We start from the raw sequence: 17,986 nt of genomic DNA, 5'->3' as shown, positions 1-17,986 counted from the left end.
TTTAGCCTTTCTTCATAGGGAAGCTGTTCCATGCCCCTTAATGTGGTTGCCCTTCTCTGCATTTTCTCCAGTGCAGCTATATCCTTTTTGAGATGAGGTGAACAGAATTGCAAACAGTATCCAAGGTGCGATCTCACCATGGAGAGATACAGAGGCATTATGACATCCTTCGTTTTCATTTGCCATTCCCTTCCTAATAAATCCTAACATTCTGTTTTGCTTTTTTGATCGCCACAGCACACTGGGCCGACTATTTCAATGTATTATTCACTATGATGCTTGGATCTCTTTCCTAGGTGGTAACTCCTAAGATAGAACCTAACAATGTGTAACTACAGCAAGGGCATATTTTTCCCTATATGCCAAGGTTCTCCTGCAATTCATCACAATCCGTTTAAGATTTAACTACTCTGCATAATTTTGTGTGATCCTCAGATTTGATCACCTCACTTGTCGAAACCCTTTCCAGATCATTCATAAATATATTAAAAAGCACTGGTCCAAGTACAGATCCTGGAGGCACTCCACTGTTTTACCTTTTTCCGGTGTGAAAACTGACCATTTAATTCTACTCTGTTTCCTGTCTTTTCACGTAGATAAGCAGCTGAATTAGCCATGCTGTCTGGGTTCATCTTCCGTGCCACTAGGTGGCGGAGCTCTCTAAGTCTAGCAAAGTCTTTCAGCTAGGTGCTCCCTCTTATATCTTCTCTGTTCCACCTCAGGCTCCTCAGTCAGTTTTTTTCCGCGCGGCAGTTGACACGCGGAGCTCTTCTCTCCTGTGAGAGAACTTTGTGAAGAAAAGAAAATTTACATAAACTTAAAGGTTTGGTCAGAAAATCTTCTTCAGCAGACAAAGAATGCCACGTCTTGGCTTTAAATTTTGCTCCTGTGGCAAAATTTGTCTGCCACGGATGGCCACAGGTTGTGCTATATCTGTCTGGGACCATCCCATGACCAGTTCAATTGTGCGGACTGCGGACGCATGTCCCCACGCGCCCAGCGTCAGTGGGCTGCAAAAATGCAGGAGCTACAACTAACTGCTTCAGGTTCTTATGTCCCTTCTGAGGCCTCTGTGCGATCCTCCCCAGGCCAAAGAGAAAAAGAGCCACCCCCTCATCGAGGAGGGCTTCTTCTGTCAACCCTCCTTCATCAGGACACCCGCAGTTGCTCCCCCGGCTGGGATCAGAGCTCGGAGCGGGCGATGCGTCGGCGGCTTTGCGGCCGCATGTCTCACCGATGAATTCACTCCTGGAGGACAGATGCATTGAAACTGCTTCGAAGCGTCGACTCATCAAAGCAAGGCCAAGCGGTTGACGCACCGGTGCAAAGAGGATTCTGCGCCGAAGCTTTATCATGCCGGCGCATCGTCTAAGCATTCGACACGTCGACGCAGGAGCGCCACTGCGACGCACCCTCGACTCACCGCACCACCGACGCAGACGATGCACATCGGTGCACAACCGACGCAGATTCCTCTCGGTCAAGGGGTTCCACAGAAGCAATTAACATCTCACAAAGAACCTCTGTTGAAAGAACTTCAAATGCTTCTGCACACAATTGCATTCAGAAATTACCTTCCGAAAGATTCTGTCAGGGATTCTATTCCCAATAATTCCTAATTCCCAAGAAATCGGGAGGTCTGCGTCCAATCTTGGATCTGCGATCCCTCAACAAACATCTCTACAGGGAGAAATTCAAAATGACTTCGCTCAAATCCATCCTTCCCTCCTTCCCTATCTTCAATCAGGGGATTGGATGTGTTCGCTAGATCTGAAGGATGCGTATGCTTCCACGTGGACAACCAGCATTTTCAATACAAGGTCCTTCCTTTTGGCCTTTCTTCTGCCCCCAGAGTTTTTACCAAATATCTCGCAGTGGCGGTGGCGCACCTTCATCATTCTGGGGTGCAAATATTCCCTTATCTGGTCGATTGGCTTCTAGTAGCACCCAATCAAGACCTATTGAGATCCAATCTTCTCCTCACAATCTCTTGCCTCGGCAGCCTAGGTCTTTTCATAAATTATGAAAAGTCGAATCTGGAGCCCACAGACTCTGCAATTCATAGGCGCCTTCATAGACACAATTCAGAACAAAGCTTTCCTCCCTCAACCGAGAGCTCTAGCCCTCTCCTCTCTGGCTACAGATCTACTGCACAGCACATACACGACAGCTCACCAGATACTAACTGTTCTGGGACACATGGCAGCAGCCATATATGTTGTCCTTCACACATGCCTACACATGTGTCTGATGCAACAGGATCTAAAGTCACAATGGATCCAATTACTTCATCCACTCTCTACTCCAGTTACCTTGACAGACAGTATGAAAACAGACCTCCTGTGGTGGCTTTCTCTGTCAACGCTACAGATGGGCTCACCCCTATGACCCCTTCGTCATCAGATAATACTCACCACAGATGCGTCCCCCAAGGGTTGGGGAGCTCCTCTGGATCACTTAACGACTCAAGGTCTATGGACTGCGTACGAAAGGACACAACACGTAAACCACCAAGAATTCAAAGCAGTGAAGAACGCCCTTCAAGCCTTTGAAGAATCTTTACGAGGGAAGAATGTAATGATTCACACAGACAACCAGGTAACAATGTTCTACATAAACAAGGAAGGAGGGTCGGGTTCATGGAACCTTTGCTAAGAAACTGTCCTGATCCTGGAATGGGTTCATCAGAGATGCATTTCTCTTCAAGCAACTTATCTGCCCGGCATCCAAAACTCCAGAGCGGACAAGTTCAGCAGAACTTTTTACCCCCACACATGGGAACTAGACCAGCAATAGTTCAACAAATCTTCTCCATAAGGGGTCTCCCTACTATAGACCTCTTTGCAACAGAGAACAACAGGAAACTGGAAGTCTTTTGTTCAGCATACCCGAGCCCTCATCGATTTGCTCCGGACACTTTTCTAGTGAGTTGGAAGCACGACCTCCTTTATGCGTTCCCTCCGATTCCGCTCATATCCCGCAGGATCCAGAGATGCATAGAAGACCAGCGGATTTAATTCTAATAGCACCAGCGTGGCCAAGACAACCCTGGTACAGCTACCTATTGCACCTATCAATTTGCGACCCCCATACCCCTGGGCAGCAGCCCCCAACTACTCACCCAGGGCAAGGGATCTCTTCTTCACCCGCTTCACTCGTCCCTACATCTTACGGTGTGGAGATTGAACGGATCGCATACCAACACCTAGATATTTCACCTGATCTTCAGGATATCTTACTGTCTTCTAGGAAACAGTCCACAAGACTTAATTACAATAGGAAATGGAACCGCTTCCAAACATCAATAGTTCTGTCTTCCATTTGTTAGTATTGAGTTCAAGAAATACTAGTGAGATGGACCATTTTATTAATTACTCTGGTATAGAGGTATGAAAAGGTTGGTCCTTTTTCAAGTTAGTAAGAATTATCATTCATTTTAATTTACAAAGGTTAAACTGGATTAGCAATATGTGTTCAAATATGTTGTAGAAATTTGTTTTATGTATATCTTATTTTATGAAATGTATTTTTCTATAAACTGTCTAGGTCTGGCTTTTGTTTTTTATAGGTAGTCTATCAAGTATGAATAAACATGCTGACATTCATAAAGCCTGGTCTGTGCACCTCCTTGTATGTTTGAGAGGATGAGGCCTATGCATTTTTTAATAAGGCTGATAATGCGTTCTGTGGCTCAAAAGTGAGTTGGTACCAAACGCCTCATATGCGCTTTAGCAAACTATTAGACCTCCTGAAGAGAGAATTTTCAAATCTAGGGCAGCATTTTAAACTATTCATTTGACTCACCTGAATAACAATTCACCCCTTTGTTTTTAGAATGAATGATATATACATAGGGACCTTCATTTCTAGCTTTTATTTTGTTTTTCCTGGGAATTTCAATGTTATAACAAAAAATCAGCAGGAAAAAATGACTGTTATAATACAAAGGAGAAAAATCAGTGGAAAAGTCATTTTTCCACAGAATTTTTAACATTGAAATTCCCAGGAAAAATAAAGCAAGACAGCCACCTTCTAGACACACAATTTCTTGCATCCCTGTATATATTGTCAGTAGTAAATAATTTTTTTAATTCTCTTTTGAAAATACATCTATCAGATAGCATGGTAGATTCTATGCATTTTCACCTGTTCTGCAGACATGGTTTCATTTGATTGTTAAACTAGATTTACCCTTGCTTAGTTTTAACCCGTGTTGGCTGGTTGTACCAGTTGCATCAGTTTTGAACAGTCCCTTTAATGACACAAATAATTGTGATCTCATATCATTTTCTTTAAGCTGCATAATGAACATTGTACATCGTCTTGGTCTCACCTGATAATTGCTCCATCCTCTTGCAGATTTTTTTTTCTTCTTTCCAAATACCTTGATCTTCATCCATACAACCCTCAAGAATACTGCTTGCAAAATGTGAATGGTATTCCTGAGATTGCAGGATGGTTGCTGCTGGATAGAGCCAGAAAGAACAGTGACTGGGTGTTGACACAAGTTTATAGTCCTTGAGGCAATCCTGCTCCTCCCTCCTCCTGTGAAAAGAAGAGGTGGAATTGCCATGGGAATTGGGAGCGTACCTCAGCTCGCAGTCCCACACAACTGTATTCTTTTTTTTTTTTTTTTTTCCTTGGCTGTTTTCAGCAGCACCCATACATTTCTGTTGGAGGAGGAAAGTGGTGAAGGAGCCAAGCAGAATTAATGGCTAAGGCTGGTATGGTGGAGGTGGAGAAGTGATGATCATGGTGGGTGGGGGAGGGCTTGAGTGGAAATGTGGGGATGCAAATTGGGTTTGATGTTATTTGTTGAAGTTTGAATTCATATTCTTCTAAAACTGAGGCAACCAAAACGGCACACCCTAAATGAATTATGAATGTTTTTTTTTCCAATAGGCTATAAGATTGTCCATCCTGAAACTTTGTTTAGGATTCAGCAGAAGGAAGCTGCATATTACAGTGGTCCTCATGCCTTTGATGAAAGAGAACATATTAATGAAGCCATCACAAGTGAGTGAAATTGATATTTAAATCCTTTGTATTTGAAAGGACAGTCAAGAGATCTCTCTGTCACTGACATCCTTTTAATTATGCTAAGGATTACAGTGATATCTATTCTTAGACTCTGTTGTATAACTTCTAGATATATAGAAATCCTTCTCTGAATTCCTTGTGCTGTACAGAGGTACAAGAAGTAGGACCAATAGGAAATTGAAGAAAATATTCATAAAAAAATGAACAGTACTTTATTTAGACTATTTTGTTGGAGAATGGCACTGGAATGTTTCTTTACGGCTAACATCTATCTGCTTCAGCACAACTGGGGGTCTTGGCCTCCCTCTCTATTCAACTTCAGGCAGAACAGATGGTCTAAACCAATTGAGTCCACAGGCGGCTTCACTTATCTGATGCTTTGCTGCCGTGGCTGAACCCATCTCGGGCTCCCTTGTAGCAGCTGGGAGCCACCGCAGCTGCCCCTTACCTTTGCCGCAATGAGTGCCAGTGCCACTGCCACCATCGAACCACTTATGGTCCCATGCGGCTCTGGGTGCCGCCGACGCTGGGGAATTCCGCCAGTGTTGTGCTTCTGCACCCAACCTCCTAGGCTGCGCGCACGCGCCTCTTTTCAGAATTTAAAGGGCCTGTGGCGGGAAAAGCCCCACGGCCCTTGCTGATGACATTTGCCATAAGAACGTGCCATACCGGGTCAGACCAAGGGTCCATCAAGCCCAGCATCCTGTTTCCAACAGTGGCCAATCCAGGCCATAAGAACCTGGCAAGTACCCAAAAACTAAGTCTATCCCATGCTACTGTTGCTGGTAATAGCAGTGGCTATTTTCTGAGTCAACTTGATTAATAGCAGTTAATGGACTTCTCCTCCAAAAACTTATCCAATCCTTTTTAAAACCCGGCTACACTAACTGCACTAACCACATCCTCTGGCAACAAATTCCAGAGTTTAATTGTGCGTTGAGTAAAAAAGAATTTTCTCCGATTTAGTTTTAAATGTGCCACATGCTGACTTCATGGAGTGCCCCCTAGTCCTTCTGTTATCCGATAGAGTAAATAATCGATTCAAATTTACCCGTTCTAGACCTCTCATGATTTTAAACACCTCTTATCATATCCCCCCTCAGCCGTCTCTTCTCCAAGCTGAACAATCCTAACATCTTTACTCTTTCCTCATAGGGGAGCTGTTCCATCCACTTTATCATTTTGGTCTCCCTTCTCTGTACCTTCTCCATCGTGACTATATATTTTTTGAGATGCGGTGACCAGAATTGTACACAGTATTCAAGGTGCGGTCTCAACATGGAGCAGTACAGAGGCATTATGACATTTTTCTGTTTTATTCACCATTCCCTTTCTAATAATTCCCAACATAGTGTTATCCACTATGATGCCTAGATCTTTCTTGGGTGGTAGCTCCTAATATGGAGCCTAACTTTGTGTAACTATAACATGGGTTATTTTTCCCTATATGCATCACCTTGCACTTACCAATATTAAATTTCATCTGCCATTTGGATGCCTAATTTTCCAGTCTCACAAGGTCTTCCTGCAATTTATCAAACTCAGTTTGTGATTTAACTACTCTGAATAATTTTGTATCAACTGCAAATTTCATTACCTCACTCATCGTATTCTTTTCCAGATCATTTATAAATATGTTGAAAAGCATGGGTCCCAGTACAGATGCCTGAGGCACTCCCCTCCACTGAGAAAAGTGTCAATTTAATCCTACTCTGTTTCCTGTGTTTTAGCCAGTTTGTAATCTACGAAAGGACATCGCCTCCTATCCCATGACTTTTTAGTTTTCGTAGAAGCCTCTCATGAGGGACTTTGTCAAACACCTTCTGAATATCCAAATACACTACATCTACCAGTTCAACTTTATCCACAGGTTTATTAACCCCTTCAAAAAAATGAAGCAGATTTGTTAGACAAGACTTCCCTTGCGTAAATCCGTGTTGACTGTGTTCCATTAAACCATGTCTTTCTATATGCTCTACGATTTTGATCTTGAGAATAGTTTCCACTATTTTTTCCAGCACTGAAGTTAGGCTTACTGGTCTATAGTTACCCGGATCGCCCCTGGAGCCTTTTTTAAATATTGGGGTTACATTGGCCACCCTCCAGTCTTCAGGTACAATGGATGATTTTAATGATAGGTTACAAATTTTAACTAATAGATCAGAAATTTCATTTTTGAGTTCCTTCAGTACTCTAGGATGCATACCATCCGGTCCAGGTGATTTGCTACTCTTTAGTTTGTCAGTCTGGCCTACTACATCTTCCAGGTTCACAGTGATTTTCGTTCAGTTCGTCTGACTCATCACCCCTGAAAACCATCTCCGGAACTGGTATCTCCCCAACATCCTCATTAGTAAATACTGAAGCAAAGAATTCATTTAGTCTTACTGCAATGGCCTTATCTTCCCTAAGAGACCCTTTAACCCCTCGGTCATCTAATGGTCCAACAGATTCCCTCACAGATTTCTTGCTTTGGATATATTTTAAAAAGTTTTTATTATGAGTTTTTACCTCTATGGCCAACTTCATTTCAAATTCTCTCTTCGCCTGTCTTATCAATGTTTTACGCTTAACTTGACAATGCTTATGTTTTATCCTATTTTCTTCAGATGGATCCTTCTTCCAATTTTTGAAGGATTTTTTTTTGGCTAAAATAGCCTCTTTCACCTCACCTTTTAACCATGATGGTAATCGTTTTGCCTTCCTTCCACACTTCTTAATGCGTGGAATACATATGGACTGCGCCTCTGGGATTGTATTTTTAAACAATGCCCAAGCCTGTTGAACACTTAATCTTTGCAGCTGCACCTTTCAGTTTTTTTCTATTTTCCTCATTTTATCAAAGTTTCCCTTTTTAAAATTTAGTGTTAGAGCTGCAGATTTACTTATTGTCCCCCTTGCAGTTATTAGTTTAAATTTGATCATGTTATGATCACTGTTGCCAAGTGGCCCCACCACCATTACCTCTCTCACCAAATCCTGCGTTCCACTAAGAATTAAATCTAAAATAGATCCCTCTCTTGTTGGTTCCTGAACCAATTGCTCCATGAAGCAATCATTTATTACATCCAGGAAGTTTGTCTCTAGCAAGTCCTGATGTTACATTTACCCAGTCAATATTGGGGTAATTGAAATCTCCCATTATTATTGCACTGCCAAATTGGTTTGCTTCCCTGATTTATCTTAGCATTTCATCATCTGTCTGACCATTTTGTCCAGGTGGACGGTAGTATACTCCTCTCACTGTACTCTTACCCAACACATATGGGATTTCTACCCATATAGATTCTACTGAGCATTTAGTCTCTTGTATGATCTTTATCTTGTTGGACTCTATACTCTCCCGGACATAAAGTGCCACACCCCGCCAAGTTGATCCTCCCTATCATTGCGATATAATTTGTACCCTGATATAGCACTGTCCCATTGGTTATCCTCCTTCCACCAAGTCTCTGTGATGCCAATTATGTCAATCTCATCATTTGCTGCTATACACTCTAACTCTCCCATCTTACTACTTAGACTTCTGGCATTGGCATACAGACATTTCAAAATGTGTTTTTTGTTTAACAACCTGCTTTTCGGTTGTTTGGGATAATTCGGAAATCATTAGCTTTGGTGATTTTTTTTTTTTTTTTTTACGTATAGGCATATGGACTATGTTTGCTTTTAATGGAACCTCTCTGTTGGGATGCCCTAACTCTCCTGTTTCATTAGTATCCTTCAAGGATACATTTCTCCGAACCATGCACTGCTGAGTGACTGCTTTCCCCCTTGTTCTAGTTTAAAAGCTGCTCTATCTCCTTTTTGAAAGTTAGTGCCAGCAGCTTGGTTCCACTCTGGTTAAGGTGGAGCCCATCCTTTCGGAAAAGTCTCCCCTTTCCCCAAAAGTTTCCCCAGTTCCTTACAAAGCTGAATCCCTCTTCCCTGCACCATCGTCTCATCCATGCATTGAAACTTTGGAACTCTGCCTGCCTCTGGGGACCTGCACGTGGAACAGGAAGCATTTCAGAGAATGCCACCCTGGAGGTTCTGGATTTTAGCTTCCTACCTAAAATCCTAAATTTGGCTTCCAGAACCTCTCTCCCACATTTTCCTATGTCGTTGGTGCCCACATGTACCACAACAGCCAGCTCCTCCCCAGCACTGTCTATAATCCTATCTAGGTGACGTCTGAGGTCTGCCACCTTCGCACCCGGCAGGCAAGTTACCAGGCAGTCCTCACGTCCACCAGCCACCCTGCTATCTAAATTTCTAATAATCGAATCACCAACTATGATGGCTGGCCTAACCCTTCCCTCCTGGGCAGTAGCCCTGGGAGACTTGTCCTCAGTGCGAGAGGACAATACATCACCTGGAGAGCAGGTGCTTGCTACAGGATCACTTCCTGCTACACCAGGGTGATGTTATCCTACCTAGAGACCTTTTTGATCCAAGGCAGCACTAGGGCTGCCAGACTGGATTTGGGACTTGGCTACTATGTCCCTGAAGGTCTCATTAGGGGGTCTGTTTAGGGGATCTCAGGGGGTTTATTTCCAGGGACACCTGTTGGCTTCTGGTTCTTCTCTGGCGGTTGATGTAGGGCACTGCTGTGGCGTTGTCCGACAGGACTCTGACCGATTCTCCCTGGAGTCTGTGGCTGAATCACAGGCAGGCTAGTCTGACTGCTCGGGCTTCCAGTCGGTTGATGTTCCATACCGACTCTTCCTTGTCCCATTGCCCCTGGGCGGTCAGTTCTTGGCAGTGGGCTCCCCATCCTCGTAGGCTTGCATCCGTGGTGAGCAAGACCCAGGTCAGTGGGGATAGCCTTACTCCCTTGCTCAGATGGTCTCTTGTAGCCACCATAGGAGCTGGATCCGTACATCCGCCGGTAGCTGGAGGCAAACGGTGTAGTCCTAGGACATCGGGTTCCATCATGATAGTAGGGAACGTTGTAGCGGTCGCATGTGGGCCCTTGCCTATGGGACGACTTCTAGGGTCGATGTCATGAGGCCGAGGTCTTGGAGGTAGTCCCATACCGTGGGGCGAGCACCGTTCATCAGTTTTCTCAACTGGTCCATCAATTTCTTTCTCCTTGTAAGGGGAAGGACAACCTTGTCTTGCTGGGTGTCGAAACAGACTCCCAGGTATTCTAGTGATTGGGAGGGCTGCAGGCAGCTCTTGGTTGTGTTGACAGCCCACCCGAGATCCTGTAGTAAGTTCTCGACTCTGGTGGTCGCCTGATGACTTTCTTCTGGAGATTTTGCTCTGATCAGCCAATCGTCCAGGTTAAGGGTGTACGATGATTCCTGCTTTCCTCGGTATCAATGCCACTACCACCATGATTTTGGTGAACGTCAGAGGGGCAGTAGCTAGTCCGAAGGGTAGCGCCCGGAACTGGTAGTGGTGGCCCATGATCATGAAGCGTAGGAAGTGCTGGTGGTCGTGATGGACCAGTATGTGCAGATATGCTTCTGACAGATCCAGGAAGGTCAGAAATTCTCCCGGCTGTACTGCCCTTATGACCCGAACATAGGGTTTCCATGTGGAAGGTAGCGGTTGACAGACTTTAGGTCCAGGATGGGCTGGAACGTTCCCTCTTTCTTGGGGACGATAAAATAGATGGAATAGTGCCCAGTATTTCGTTGGTGCATGGGCACCGGTGTGTTAGCCTCTAGGGAGAGCAATTTTGTCAGTGTGGTTTCCACTGCCATCCTCTTGGAGGGGGAGTGGCATGGGGATTTCTCTAGTTTGTCTGGGGGGATGCTGTGGAAGTCCAGATAGTATCCCTCTCGAATGATGGTTAGGACCCACTTGTCCAATGTTATCTTGACCCATCTTTGGTAGAATAGGGCAAGTCTGCCCCCTATGGCTTCTTCCTGTGCATGGGTCTGTTGATTCTCATTGTGGGGTGCGGCTGGGGCATGGACCTGAGTCGGCTGCCCTCTTGTTGTGTTTGTTCCGAAAGGACTGGCCTCTGCCTGTGGGGCAAGGTGCTTGTATGCATTCTTGTACGGTCTGAAGCGCTGTGATCCTCTGCCCTTGCATGTTCGGGGAGAGGGGCGATGGCTTCTTTTGTTCTTGTCATCCGGTAGCCGAGGTACTGGGGTTTCACCCCATTTGTCGGCTAATTTCTCCAGTTCGCTTCCGAACAGAGAGGCTCCTTTAAAGGGCATTCTCGTGAGTTTCGTCTTGGAGGTCGCGTCTGCTGACCAGCTTCAGAGCCAGAGTTGTCTTCTGGCTGCCACAATGGCTGAGACGCCCCTGGCTGAAGTGAGCACCAGGTCGGATGTCGCATCCGTGAGGAAGGATATCGCTGGTTCTAATGTTTTTTGACGGGTGTGGTAGCGTTCCTGGCAAGTGATAAGTAGGCCCGTGTCACCACGGCACAGCAGGCAGTGATCTGTAGTGTCATAGTTGCTTCATCAAATGACTGTTTAAGGATGGATTCCTGACGTTTGTCCTGGGCATCCTTGAGTGCTGCTCCTCCTCCCTCAACTGGAATGGTAGTGCACTTCATGACAGCGCAGACCATGGCGTCTACTTTGGGGGAACACCAAAGAACACCACCAAAGAACACCAGGAGTTCTTTGGCTGAGGGCTTCCATGGATATAGGGCTTCTAGGCCCGTCCTCCTTTGAAACTGGCCTCCGGGGTGTTCCATTCAAAATCGATCAATTGTACGGCCTCTAGCAATGGGAAATGGCGTGAGGCCTGAGGGAGACCAACCAGAAGGTTAGTCTTTGGCTCCGCTGTGGCGCTTGTGCCTGGGATGGCCAGTTCCTTCAAACTCAGAGACACGAGGTGTGGTAACTCGTCTCTGGAGAAGAAACGCATCATGGTTCGGTATGGTTCCGTTCCTGGAGGGATTTCTCTTTCCTCCAGGGATTCTGGTTCTTCCTCAGAGGTGTCTGTGTCCCCTAAGAGGAGGCTTTTGTCCGGAGGGGGCACGTCTTGGGGAGGCCGGGAGGGGCCTGGAAGGTTCTGGTCTTCTGGTGGAGGCTGTGGCACCGGTGGCACTGATTGTGCCTGGACAAAGGTTTGCAGCCCTTTAAAGAATTCTAAGCAGGAAAAGGTTCCTGGGTCCATATTGAAGCCAGCGGCTTTCCCCGAGGTGCCCAATTGAGTAGGGACCAAGCTGGGGATAGAGAGGTCCGGGGTACTGTCGGTGGAGCACTCGCCCTAAATTCTTACCTAAGGTAGTCTCGGATTTTCACCTCAATCAATCCATCATACTACCTACCTTTTTTCCCAGGCCCCATTCCAATCCAGGAGAGCAGGCTCTGCATACCCTTGACTGTAAACGGGCTCTAGCATTTTATCTAGATCGTACAGCTGCCCGCAGGAAAAGCACTCAATTGTTCGTCTCTTTCCACCGTAACAAATTAGGGCAGCCTGTGGGTAAGCAGACTCTCTCCTCCTGGTTGGCGGACTGCATATCCTTTTGCTATCAGCAAGCGGGCATTCCATTTCAAGACCGTGTTAAAGCACACTCTGTGAGGGCCATGGCGGCTTCAGTAGCGCACCTACGCTCAGTGCCACTTCCTGACATTTGCAGGGCTGCCACCTGGAGTTCTCTCCATACCTTTTCAGTCCACTATTGCTTGGACAAAGCTGAAAGACAAGATTCCATCTTCCAGTCTGTCCTTTGTAACTTATTTCCAACGTGAAGTACCAACACCCTTCTGCCTGCCCGGTTGGGTTCAGGATGCCCTCTACCAAATTCCACCCCAGTTTTTGTGCCTGTTGCATGCCTTTGGGTACATTTGGTGCATGTTCGGACATCCTCAGCTCGGTACTCACCCATATGTGAGGACTACCATCCTGCTTGTCCTGTGAGAAAGCAAATGTTGCTTACCTGTAACAGGTGTTCACAGGACAGCAGGATGTTAGTCCTCACGAAACCCGCCCGCAGCCCCGCGGTGTTGGGTTCGTAACGTTTTATTAATTTATTTTTCGGCACTGCCTGTAGCTTTCAAACAAGATTGAAGGGGGACCCCCTGCTGGCTGCAGGGTTAGTGCTATGCTGGGCATGCCCAGTAGGGGCCAGTCAAAGTTCTGGAAACTTTGACAAAAGCGTTCCGTGATTGGGCTCCATCCTGTGATGTCACCCATATGTGAGGACTAACATCTTGCTGTCCTGTGAGAACACCTGTTACAGGTAAGCAACATTTGCTGTCTCATCTATGTATACCTCTGTCTGCCTCAGCTCCTCCAGGTCTGCCACTCTAGCCTCCAAAGATCGGATTCATTCTCCGAGAGTCCGGAGCTCTTTGCATTGGATGCACCGTTACAACTTCTCACCGGCGGGTAAAAAAATCATGCAAGTGACACTCAATGCAAAATACTGGGAAGCCCCCCTCTTGCTGCTGGACTGCTGCCTTCATCTCAGATTTGTTCAGTTCCTAGTTAATTTTTAGGCTGCTATGGGAGTAGGAATATGTTTAATTAGTGTCCTTTAAGTGTATTGGTGAATTCACTATATGTCTGATAGTGGCTTACTGGGGAATAATCAAACTCTCAAGGTGTAGGGAATTCATGAAGTTGAAAGCCTGATTTGATTTTTTTTTTTTTTTATAGTGTGAAAGTGGCACCTGCCTATAAATTAAAGGATGAGTTGTTTGGTCGGTGAGGGGTGGGAGGGTTGGAAATACACACACTCTTAACTTCTGTTTATTAGCTGCCTTACTGACTATTAAAAGCACAAACACTAAATAATATACCCCAATAGTTTGCTTCTCCCCAATACTTAAATTCTTTTTTTTTTTTTAATCAAGCAAAACTTAGTGATTCCTTTCAGCCACCTCTCCTTTCTGTGCTCCCACTGGATTGTGCCCTGGGACTGTTTAAGGCTGCTCCCTGCCTTCAGCCTTTGCCTTGGCAATAGGTCTTCTCCTTCTGAAGCAGTGGTTTGCCTGAGTTCCTTCCTGCCTTCTGTGCTCCTTGCCTTCTTCCTTCCTTCCCTTCAGACTCATCTTGGCTTGACACTGGTCTGGACATTGACCTTTGCTTCTTCCTGCCTGCCTAGACTCTGATCTTGAGCTTCACTGCATGCCCCTGACCTTGGCCTGTATCACCTCTTCGCTGTCTTCTCTGAACCCCTGACAGTTCCACAACCGACCCTCTGGCATGCTGCCTGCAAAGCTCCAACTTCCACCTCCACAGAGTCCCCACCTAAGACCAGCCGGCCCCGGCACCCGAAGGCTCAGCCTAAGGGGATTTGGGCTGGTATTGGTGAAGCTCCATTTGGGCCTCTGCTTCCACCAGCCTCGCCTACTGACAGTGGGAACCTGTGGTGCTCCTCCGGAGAGGTAGCATCAACTCCCCATTGGTCCAGGGCCCACCAGCACAGATTGCCAAGGCCATGGACCCAGCGGAGGTCTCCACCCTGCAAGCCATTCCATGCCTGGCCCAGAAACTTCAGGAGCAGCAGCTTTTTCTGGAAGTTCTAGCAGCCTCTATGAAGCATCTCATTGCCCACCTAGACTCCTCTATTCCTTTGGGAATACCCCCCATCAACACAGGTTCCTGTGGCTCCTCCGCACTCCGTCATATCGCTTCCACCTCCTCCCCACTATTCTCATGAGCCTCAACTTTGTGGAGGTTCCTCAACTAGTGTAACACATTTTTGCCTCCAATTGGTGTTGCTTCCGAATGAAGTTACTACCTACATTCTCCCCTTTGTGGGAACGTTCCAACCCCATCCTGCGGGACCTTCAGCGGTTTTTGGAAGTCTTCAAGGCTGTGTTCGATGACCCGGGCCATAAGGCTACTTCTGGTTCTGATCTCCTCCATATCCATCAGGGCAATCGTTCCCTCTCTGACTACACCACAGAATTCTGTACCTTGCCTATGGAACTCTATTTGGGGTGAGGATTGTCTCCATTCCATTTTCCTGCATGGACTATCATCCCATATTAAGGATGAACTGGCAGCTCACAATTTTCCTGGCTCCCTAGACTCCCTCACTGACTTGGCCAGGAGGATTGATCATCAACTCCAGGAGTGGAATCGGGAGTTACACTCACAGGAGACTCACGACCGTCGTACACCATCCTCTGCGTCCTTCTCCTCCGAAAGCCTTCTCTTCTCCTGGAACCCTGATGGAGGAGCTAATGCAACTGAGTCATGGCCGGCTAACACCTGAAGAACACCTCCGGTGCCACCAGGCCAGACTCTCTTTACTGTGGAGAGGCAGGCCACGTAATAGCCCGCTGCCCAGTAAGGCCGGTAAACTCTCATGCCTAGGATGCAGTGGGGGACTGATTCTAGGCCTCACCTCTCCAGCTCCCCTATTTACACTTCTTGTGACACTCTCGGTGGACAACCAGGACTTCACCATGCTAACCCTAGTAGATTCTGGGGCAGGTGGAAACTTCTTTATGAAGGCTCTTGTGGAACACCTCCAGATTCCCATGTCCTTTGGTCCTCTCTTCTAACCTTGGGGATCCCCTACTAGGGAGAATTACCCACATCATGGCTCCTTACTGGATCCCTGCATGTGGAACAGTGTTCCACGTCATCGATAAAGCGTTCTTGTACATACCCAGACCAGTCCAGACCAGTGGGTTATGCACTCCCACCAGCAGAAGGAGTCAAAGAACAAAGCTTCGAAGCACTGGTATCCCACGTGTGCCACCTGCGGCTCATCTGTATTTCTATGACTCCAGCAGATGGTGCTCGTGTATAACTGCAGCTCTGTGTGAGATGGATTTTTCTTGCTCCCTGAGGTGCTAGGTTCAGTGTCTGGACCATCCCTCAGGTAGAGCTGGGCGAACTAGCGGTGCTAGCCTGTGTGGTTCCGGGTCCCCTGATAGCCAGGTGACTGGCTCCCTCAGCGACCTGAAGGCTCCCCCTTAGTGTCTGCGGTACAGGGAAGTAGCCCCTTTGGGGATTTTTTTTCTATTATTCCTAGCTTTAGGTTTTATTTTTTTCTGTTACTAGAAGTTAAAGGTTTTTGTGTAAAAACAAAACCAGCTCCAAGTTCACTGTGGTCCCGGGGTAAATGTCTGCCCGGTGGTGCAGAGCCAGTCAGACCCCTGAAGAGGAGGGGAGTGTGTTTCAGCCCTGGTAAGAACCCCCGAGGACGTTTTTAGGTTCCCTGCCTCATTTTTACCGCCGGCTCCGGAGCTATTTTTACCGCGGTGGCCATTTTGTTTTTTGGGGGGGAGGTTTTCTACCTCTTACACGGCTCTCCAGCATTCTGGGGCTGATTTTCGAGGCATTTTTGGTGGGTGTCACCAGGGCTGGGTGGCAGCACCTGTTTTCTTCCGGGGCGAGGGGGGGGCAGTTATATGCCCCTTTTTGCAGGAGGAACATGGCAGAAACTCCTCTGGAACCCTGTAAGGCTTGTGGGATATGGTCAACTTATTTAGACCCCCTTGTCACTGTGCACTGGGTGGAGAAGGGGCCTCAGACAAGAGGACCAAGCCTAAAAAGGCTGCATGCAGGTCAGCTCAGCGGCTGGGTCTAACAGAAGGAGCCCAACCCCCACTGCGCACCCTGTGGAAAAGGTCTCCCAGGATGACCCTCCCCCACTGCGCGGACTCCAAGACCAGAGGAATCGAGAGACGCAGACACTGATTGTAGCAGAGACTGGACTGGGGGGATTTTCACCGGAATTTGTGCTGCTCATGCATGAAGCATTTCTGGCTCGGAAGCTCGCGAAGTGCAGAGCCCAGGATGGGAGCATGGGAGTTCCCAAGCATCCCCATCTGCGAACTGACAGTCGTCCGTCCTGGGCATCTTTGGCTCTGGAGGATCTAGCAGGTGCAGTCGACTAGCAGGAGAACAACTCCACTCCGTCCCTGAGGGACACCAATGCAGATCAGGGTGAGGTCCCTCCAGACGTAGATACGGGCGATGACAATCAGGATCCGGTGGAACCTAATGCAGAGGGGGACGACCCCTGCGTAGTCTGGTTGTTTAAGAGGGAGGAATTGCGCCCCCTTATTCCCCAGGTGCTTAAGGAATTGGGGGTGAGACCCTCGCTGGAAGATTCAGACAGCGAGGGAGTGAACCCAGTTCTGGACTGTCTCAGGGGTCCACCTAGTGCTTTTCCCATCCCAAAGAAGATTCAAAAGCTCATCAGCCGGGAGTGGGAAGCCCCGGAGGCGGGGCTTAAGGTTGGCCAGGCGATGCAAAAACTCTACCTGCTAATGGAGGAACATTTAGAGCACCTCAGGGTACCTAAGGTGGATGTGTGTGTATCAGCGGTGACCAAGAAGATGACCATTCCAGTGGCGGGAGTGGCTGCTCTCATAGATGTGCAGGACTGCAAGCTGGAGCTGCATCTGAAGCGGGTGTTTGAGGTGTCCTCCTTAGGACTTCGGGCGGCGGTGTGTGCCAGCATGATGCAAAGAGCACGTTTATGTTGGATTAAAAAACCACAGGACCCATTATCTTCTGGGACTTTGTTAGCTTTTCAGGCGGCTCGTCTGGAGGCAGCGGTAGCATATGTGGCGGATGCCTTATATGACTTGGTGCTTTCGGTGGCCCGGACTATGGTCTTCTCGGTGGCGGCTCGGCGACTCCTATGGCTCCGCAATTGGGCAGCAGATGCTTCCTCCAAGTCGCAACTGTGCAGTCTGCCTTTTCAAGGGAAGTTTTCAGGATTTCCAAAAAAGCAGGTTGGGGAGGAGTGTTCCACCCTCTGGTTCCAGACAGACCTCTTTCCGTACACAGTCTTCATGGCTTCAGTCGTCCTGCCAGAGATGGTTTCGGTCAGGGAACTGGGAAGTCTGCCCAATGAAATCAAGCCCGTCCACTCCTCGAATGAGGAGTGGGCCAGGATCACCTCAGATCGCTGGGGGTTAGAGGTGGTAAAAGAAGGTTACGCCTTAGAATTTTCTTGGTCTTTCATGCCGGCCTTTGTGGAATCGCGATGAGTTTCCCCCAACAAGCGAGCCATGGCAGACACTCTACAAAGATTGCTGGCCCTGAAGGCAATCGTCCCCATGCCGTCCGG

At 47.4% G+C, this 17,986-nt stretch overlaps 1 protein-coding gene across 1 annotated transcript in view; it reads left to right on the top strand.

Annotated features, from left to right (window-relative positions):
• LOC115094346 (zinc finger protein 271-like) overlaps window positions 1-17,986 on the top strand; it is a 154,161-nt gene that overhangs the window by 21,349 nt on the left and 114,826 nt on the right. The window contains exon 3 of the mRNA XM_029607298.1: window positions 4,903-5,016. Within this exon, the coding sequence (XP_029463158.1) occupies window positions 4,903-5,016 (114 nt within the window). The remainder of the gene's footprint in view (window positions 1-4,902; window positions 5,017-17,986) is intronic.

The sequence above is a fragment of the Rhinatrema bivittatum genome, chromosome 6 (genome assembly GCF_901001135.1).
Source record: "Rhinatrema bivittatum chromosome 6, aRhiBiv1.1, whole genome shotgun sequence".
Classification (NCBI taxonomy): Eukaryota; Metazoa; Chordata; class Amphibia; order Gymnophiona; family Rhinatrematidae; genus Rhinatrema; species Rhinatrema bivittatum.
This window is presented reverse-complemented; position numbering and strand designations above follow the sequence as displayed.